This window comes from Xiphophorus maculatus, chromosome 9 (assembly GCF_002775205.1).
Source record: "Xiphophorus maculatus strain JP 163 A chromosome 9, X_maculatus-5.0-male, whole genome shotgun sequence".
NCBI lineage: Eukaryota > Metazoa > Chordata > Actinopteri > Cyprinodontiformes > Poeciliidae > Xiphophorus > Xiphophorus maculatus.
Window position 1 is genome coordinate 7,512,228 of NC_036451.1, and position 8,053 is coordinate 7,520,280.

Genomic DNA, 8,053 nt, shown 5'->3' on the forward strand with positions numbered 1-8,053 from the left:
CAATATTATGTCTCCACATTCTCCCATTTGATTTATGAAACTATGCAGCTCCTCCACAGTTAGCATTAGTGTTTTGGCTGCTTCTCTCATTTGTTTCTTTTTTTTTTTCAAAACAGATATTTTCCAGTTCAAGTGGCCTTTGTTTTACAGTGGTCTGACAGGAAAGTAGGTTATGAGAGAGGGGGAAGACATGTGGCAAGTGTCAACCCGTACGCCACAGCCACGCCCCAGGCTGCTTCCCTTATTAATGCGTTCCTCGCTTGGTGTTTCAGTTTATCTTGGCAGCCAGGCGTTGCTAAGGTTACAGTTGCACCATATGTTCTCTATTCTCATATAAAACTAACTTGTGAGATATTCAAAGCTTGGAATATTGTGATATAACCTAACACTGCTTTGACTTTCCCTATTTTTTTTTCTTAAAACGTTCTGAAGATTAAAGAGATTTAACTGGCCCTGACGGGTCTTTGTAAAATTCAGATGGAAAAATTGTCACATTTCTTGTTTATTTTCAAGGAGTGCAAATAAAAATTCTATGAAAATGTGTCCACGTTTTCCAGCCACATTTGCAACTTGCAAAGCAAAATGTTCAAATAACCCATAAGGAAGAGTTCAGTCTTGTAAAACAGGAAAGAAATAATGTAGATGATGGCAATTTGAATGAATGAAAACATAGATGCAAATAAACATGGCTGCATGTGTAGATTACATATGAGCATGCAATATTTTCCATCTGTCCTGTTGTCACCACTTTTTTTTTCTTCCTGTATTTTTTGAAGTACTTTATCCTCAATATTTGCATGGTGGCTGTGAGTGGAAAGCACACAAATTTGCATTTTCCATTTACAATTGTCTTTAATCCTGGATGGAAAAATCTGCCATTGACACAGAATGTAAACACGGATGTTCCTGGTATGTTTAATCAAAAAAGGAATATTTTTAAAATCATTACACAAACTTTCAAGATTAATGTTAAAGTTGTCTTAAGATTTTAAGCCTTCTAAATATTTTTGGTGTTTCTGTGGAAAAATGAAGTGATGTAGTCAATTATGAGGCCAAAATTACTCAATGTTAACTTGCAACTTGAACAGTGAGTGTGCGTGGTGGTAGGCACAATGAGCGCATTGAAGAGGGAAACTTGCACCTCCCACTTCTACAGACAGCTACTTTAAACCATAATTACCAGTGAAAAATATGAAAGAAGATTAAAACACATTAGGGAGGATTTATCTGTGGCCATCTTGGCCACACCTCCATAAGTGACAAAGAGTAAAGAATGTAGAGCTTTTTCTTTTTAAAATGGAATTTATGTGCAACATTTGCAGCACTTTTACTTTATAGTTTGATCTGATACTGGAAGTATTGTCCCTGTTTAATGACAAACCTGTATGAAGTCAAAAGATCGATTTGTCTACTTGTAAAATAAGAACACGAAAGAGACAAGACTGTTGGACGGGGTCAGTTTAATAATTCACAACCCATAAAGCATACTGCTGCAGAGTCAAACATTTTTTTGAGGCAATCAGCAAGCACCAGGATGATTACCTCCTGCAATTTATCTTTCAGAAGTAAAAGAAAAAGTCAAGTGGGTAATGTCTCATCACTTTTTCCAATATTCCAATGTTAGGATTCTGTCACAGCAGTCTCTTTAGAATAACAAAAAGCTTCAGTGTCTTGTGCTTTTGCTGGTACATTTTGTATTGCTTGAACTTCCGGCATCGGGTTTACACACGAGATGTAAGATCTCATCAAATGTACCTTATTTTGTGAGTTTTCTGTGCCATCATTGCCTCATTGAGAAGTTTTGAGTGGCTGTTACCCTGTAGACTAACTTCAAATATGTCAGCTTCACCTTTTCTCTTGTGCTTCGATGTCCTCTGTTTGTAGAGATGATCATATCTTTATGGGAACTTCAGAAGCAGTTACTGTGCGCTACAAATGATTCACAACCTTTGAACCTTCTTACATTTTGTCACCTTAATGTATTTAATGTATTTTATTACTTATTATAGTTTACGTGATACAACATCACAAAATGGCATATAATTGTGGAGTGATGCGTAATTTATGAAGGCCAAAATAACTTTTTAACTGGTTGTCATCTGACCAGAGGACACACCTTCTACCGTTTGCTGCACTCTGAGATGTTTAAAGCTGCAAAACATTGTTTTCCAACCTAATTGTCCTTTATAACAGACCTGTTTGCCATGTTTCTTGGTCTTCATGGTGCTGCAGAGTTAGTACTAGCAGGACTGTGCCAGGTATGGCACCAAAGTGATTTGATAGACAGCCGGGTGGATTCATTGATTGGCTCGTGATTTACATCACTGAAGACTCCAAACAACATTAGAGTTTAGCTGTGGACTGTGGACATGCTGTCTGCTATCAGAGAGCTGTTCAGTATGGAGGAGCAATTATGAGTTATTTTAGCATGAATGATTTAGCAATGCTGATGGGGCTGCAGTTTTGAGCCGACAGTAGGAAACACCGGAGCTGCATAATATTAGCTCGTGATGTGAATTTTATTTTTCCTTTGGTTTTAGAGAAATAAATAAACAATAAAAAAGTTCCAACGTGGCTATTTGTTTACATCTTTTTACTGCACTAGCTAAATTGAAAAGGTTGGACATTTAAAAAATTATAAAAATTATATTTATATAAATAAATACTCAGCTGATCTGAGTCTATATTGCTATGTTTGGGCAAGCAATGAATTTCTATGAGACAAAATTAAGTATCTGGGTTTGAGAACCAGAACCTTGAAATTCTCCATTGTTGAGTGTTGCTGCAAACATAAGCAGAGCGTTGACCACATCTGCTGAGTGATCAAGTCCTGCCCATAATAGCGAAGAACAGAGCACATAATGGAAAAGCTCACTACACGGGGCAAAACCGAACAAATTTTAGGTTTTTTTTTAAACATTGTCTTATCATTTATGGTTTTCCTTGCAATTCTTACGTATGTATTACATTATAAGTTACATAAAATCTGTGACAGTGATTGAAAACAAATTGTGAAAATTCTCAGAACACTCGAAGTGTAGTAAAATCTGTTGTTTCTACTACAAGCTGAATAACAAAGTTTGGTGAACTCGCAATAGTTTGTTTACCCAAGGTCAAATCTCTGTTGCACTTAGACACATTTGGGCCTGCAGATAAAAGGATGGCACAAAATAAAATGGAGGAGATCTCATTTCTCTCACCTCTTGATTTCTCAAGAAACTGGAAGTCCAAGCCTTCCGGTTTGTCAAATCCACATGTCACTTGTGTGTCAAAAATGCTTTTCATTGACTTCAGACCACAAAGCAGTAGGGGAACACTAACCACCCCTGTTGGATTTATTGAAAAGGTAATGTTCTTGGTCATTATTTTTAAAAAAACAAGGAAACAAAAAAACTGTAATATCTGTGCTCATTTGAAAGAAGTTGGATTTTTAAACTACCACTACTTCTTTCGATTTCTTATTATAATTTTCATAATTTCCAACATAAACAATGCGTGACACTTTAAATAAAATGAATTAAATATTTAAATTAAAGAGACTCAGAAGCATTTAGCACATGTTCATAAAAACTGCTGACTTTTTTTTAATGCTTCTAGGACGTATTATTGTGCAATACCACAGACTGTTACGTGCCAACATCACTTGAGCTTATGGCGCAATCTTTTAAGATCAGCCTTTTTCCAAAAGTGTGCTGTCTTCTTTAAACATATTTAGGACTGAGAAAGGTCAGGATGACGAGATTAAATCCATGTGATACAGGAAAATAAAGTCTTCTCTTTTTTTGAAGCGGTTCAAATAATTTAATATCATTTAAATCCACCAGCAGTTAAAGAAGCACTTCAACTCTACAACAAACTTTGCACTCAAATTGTGACAGAACAGTAAGCAATAAATAATACAATGTTAAAATTTTAAGTTAATTTAACTATTAAACTCCTAACAAGCGTTTATTCACTCTTATTCATGCTTTGACAATCAGTAATAAGGCCCAGTCCCAGAATATATAGGTTTAACCACATTTTCATGCTGTGTAATAGTAGTCCTAATTCTATTATCAAATGCAAAACTCATTATGCTTCAGTGCTGTAAGATGTCGGTTTGAGTTTTGGCAAGCCATTGGCCAAGTGACGAATTAAATGTGACGTAGGCTGTCTCAAAATGGGAAGTTCTTGGTTTCAGTTATGCAACTATTTGTCAAGATTCCACAAAGAAGTTTAGAAAGTGTGCATGATTTTGTTTTCTTTGTACATATCAGTTTAAAGACAATACTTGCAAAAGATATTCTGACAATAATCAATGCTAAAGAAGTTCAAAGAAAAGGGGAAAAAAGGGGACAAAAAACTTCTCTATGGGCCACCATTGAATAAAAAATATACATGCATTTCTAACCCAATTTAGATTAAAGAAATAAAGATGCTTTAAAATAGTTCTCTATTTTAAGGACAGATCATTATTAAATCCTCAGCCTGCGATGGATTTTCTGTCTCTTAGTGCTCTGATTTATTGACCAGCTCTTTGGCTACAGCTTATTCTGAGTAAATTATATTTAAGTGCCATCATAAAATTCTACTTTTTTTATTTCACTTTGTGTCTCTTTTTTTCCCCTCTCTAACACACACAAGTGAGAGAGTGGGAGTTAAGCAGTTGTGACTGTTGTATCTTTTATCTTCTATCTGCACAGGAAACACCTCTCCAAAGAAGGCCAGAAGGCAACTAGTGCATTCTTTGCATATGTTGCAGCTTTACTGTTGCAGAAGTCCGTCACCTTACTAATTCGTTCACCGCGAAAGGCGTCCAGTTGTCCTGTACAGTCTTCATCCTGTGACAACGGGGTCTACGGGGTCATTATTGGGAAAATTTGCTTCAGAAAAAGTCTTCAGGTGTGTGGTGCTAAATGTAGGGATCCGCTCCTTTATTAGTGTAGAGCAGGAGTGGCATCGCCGATGTGCGCGGGCCGCTGATTGTGTCCTAGTTCCACACTGGATGACCCTCCTTCCTTTTCGTTTTCAGTTCCTCCGCCTGAAGGAGCCTCAAAGATTCCAGTTATGGGTTTTCTTCTCCTTCCTCTCTCCTCCTGACCGTGCTTTCATCCCGTTGTGGCGTCAGTAGCGAGGCTTTCCAGGAGTGTTCTATAAATGTCCGAGCGGAGGAACCGCGGGTACGAGTCTCTTTCCATCAGCCCGTAAACTATCTTCTGAGCTTCGTCAAAGCAGTGCATGGTGGGAGTCTTGACGTTTCTTTTGATCTGCTCTCGAGTGTGATAGTCAATGTTGATCTGGAATGAGGCACACAGATAGGTATGAGGGGGATTTGAGCCAAGAGTGAGAGATGGGAGATTCAACATTTGAGCTGCTGTTTTTTTCACTAACACATAGAGCTTAAAATGTAAAACAGAAACTGTATGGGTGCGTGTGGGCGTGTGTGTCTGAATGGAAAGACATCTCCCAACTTGCTTTACCTCTTTAGGTGATTCTGCTTTGATGAACTGCTCATATATCTTCTTAGCTCTCGAGGACAATTTAAATGAAGACTTAATCTTCTTGTAGTCCTCACAAGTGAGCCAAAATTCAATATTCTCATCACTATATTCTGATTTGAGGAAGTTACGAAAGGTGGCCAGTCCATCTGACGGAGGAACAAACAACAGCAGGCTTAGCCACACTTAAGGCACAAATAGCATTTCTTTTGAACTGTTCTGTAAGTCAGTTATTGCATGCAAACTTTCATTTTCTTTAACCTAATTTACTGCCTTAGCAGCATTTTAATTCTGAAGAGGAAAACAACTTACATTTAGATTCAAGAAGCCTTTCCAGAGACTGTGACCATTGTTGGGTGTCTTCTAAACTTAGCCCGCTGGGAGAGAAAACAAGTTGGATTACTTAACCAGAATCAAATTTGAGTGAAGTAAATCTACAAGGACAGAAAAGGCTCTGAGGCATTTAGGCCAAGAAGGCCTTTGCAGATGTGATCAAGTTCATACAGAAATGTTGAACCCTGGGATTAGCTGGCACTAGCATGTATCGTTCCAAAGCAAACACTGTGCTGCTAGATCATTTGAATCCTTTCGTGATGCCATAGATGGAGATGATTGTAGCAGGCCGGCTCTTTTAAAACTGAAATGTATGCAAAACAGTATATAAGATTCCTCACCTCTCTGAGCATTGAGGCGTCTGTGAGAACATGCACTGGAGTCGACACATAAAGTTCTTTCCACTGTGTAGAAATAAGAAATACATGAGTTCATCCTTCACTGATTTGCTGTTCTTAAATAATTCTCTAGTGAGTGTGTGTGAAAGCATGAAGAGAATGTAAGTAAATAAAAAGGAAGAACTTAACATTCAAAATGTAATCACAATGTTATTTTGTCCTCCAAAAAGACATATTTTATTACCATTCCCTGTTTTTCTAAAATTTCATATTTTTCCAGCGTTAACAAGTTAATCAAGAGTTAAAACAAATCAAAATCTTTCAGATAAATCATGTGGTTAACAAATATCTTAAAATATTACCAAGGCAGCATATCTACAACACATCCCATTTTAAAAGTACTTACAGCGTGTTGTTTCTGTTCCTGTCATCTCGGTCCATGATGAAGTGATGAGTGCTGGGTGGTTTGGCTTTTATGCTGGGCATTGTTTTGTTAGGTCCACACTCTCAGGCTCTTGGTCCTGGTCATGCTGTGTCTAAGAGGTACTCAGGAGGGTTCCCCCTGCGATGCAGCTTTTTATACGAAGGTTTCCTGTCGCCACAGCCTGGGGCTGCTGGGATACCTCAGCAGCTCTACTCAGACTAAAGAGGAAGTACCCCTTCCTCCTCCTCCCGCCTGCTGAGCTTCTCCTCCTACTTCACAGTTCGAAACAACACATGCAGTGCCTGAATGCCTTCCTCCTCCTGATGCCTTCCTCCCTATTATGTCTCGCTGATTCTTCTCCTTTCCCGTCTGCTGTTGCTTTTCAGACTCTCCTCCTTGCTGGTCTAACCAAACAAACAGCAGTCTCTTAGGCTGAAAGCATGCAGTGTTTGAATTATTTTTAGTCTGGCTGCGCAGATGCAAATGACAGCAACAGAGAGTGTGATAGGCAAATTTCCAACCATCTCGTGCAGTATGTTAAGCAGCTCATGAGATGAGACTAACTTCTGATCTCATGATAACGCAAATGGAAAGGCTGTTCTTCACAACAAATTACACAGCAAGAAACTTACATCTTCGTTTATCCCACAAAAAAGAAAGAATTTGCAAAAAAACAAAACAAAAAAACATGCAATGTGAGGTCACAGCCTTTTGTAAGAAAGAGGAAACACCAGAGTGATTGCAACAGAGACCGAGCAAAGGGACAGGAAGTAAGAGAGACGGCCAGGACGTCACATTGTGACCAGTCTCATTTGGAAACCACCAAGTTGGTGTCTAAAATGTTTAGCTTGGACAAACTGAAATCTTTAAAATTGTGGTGAGAATAGAAAAAATACTCGTGGACCAACACGGCAGAGACCAACAAAAAAACAGAGCACCAACAAAACAGAAAACAATAGCACTAGCATAAAATAACAGAGCAATAAAAAACATTCATACAACAAAATGCACCAACAGCCTTATCTGTAATAATGATATCCTTCAAAGCAAAGAAACTTTAGCATCTAAATATCTAGACAAGCATGAATGATTTTGCCAAAGGAAGCAGATTCTTTTTTACTTGAAGGAGCACAGATATTTATCAGTTCACCCTGTTAGCAATTCAACAAATTGGGAGCTGACAGGAGTAAAGAGACTCAGAGTCAGTGCCAGAAATCCACTTGCTGTGTGGGAACTTGAAGTGAACTGGACAGTGTCTTGGCATGAGGCTAGCTATAACTGATATTAGCATTTGTGGTGCTGACCGCTGACGTTTGAGGTTGTCTTCAGATCAGCTGTGATCAGTCCCAGACACTTTGGCTTGTGCCTTAGCAGATACTGAAAACTGAAACACAGTGTTGGGAATTTACGTGTCGACATTTCATCATGAACTGCATGTTGTCCTGTAGAAATACAGACGTTATCCTGGAAAGCATTTAAGT

The 8,053-nt window shown here is 38.2% G+C and overlaps 1 protein-coding gene across 1 annotated transcript; it reads right to left on the bottom strand.

Annotated features, from left to right (window-relative positions):
• Positions 1–1,497: 1,497 nt before the first annotated feature.
• LOC102227003 (regulator of G-protein signaling 21-like) lies at positions 1,498–7,228 on the bottom strand. Its single transcript, XM_005800888.2, has 5 exons — positions 6,555–7,228; positions 6,152–6,214; positions 5,790–5,854; positions 5,460–5,626; positions 1,498–5,276 (listed from the first exon to the last, which is right to left on the bottom strand). Exons 1-5 carry the CDS (start codon positions 6,632–6,634, stop codon positions 5,088–5,090), a joined length of 564 nt encoding a protein of 187 aa, XP_005800945.1. The 5' UTR covers positions 6,635–7,228; the 3' UTR covers positions 1,498–5,087.
• Between the last annotated feature and the right edge of the window lie 825 nt (positions 7,229–8,053).

What these genes read in the sequence shown, in the direction of transcription:
- LOC102227003 (XM_005800888.2), bottom strand. Translation starts at nt 6,634, where the DNA reads ATGCCCAGCATAAAAGCCAAACCACCCAGCACTCATCACTTCATCATG. An exon ending in AAGGCTTCTTGAATCTAAAT is followed by an intron (nt 5,627 to 5,789) that starts GTAAGTTGTTTT and finishes TTCCTCCGTCAG; the next exon opens with ATGGACTGGCCACCTTTCGT. An exon ending in AAGCAGAATCACCTAAAGAG is followed by an intron (nt 5,277 to 5,459) that starts GTAAAGCAAGTT and finishes GCCTCATTCCAG; the next exon opens with ATCAACATTGACTATCACAC.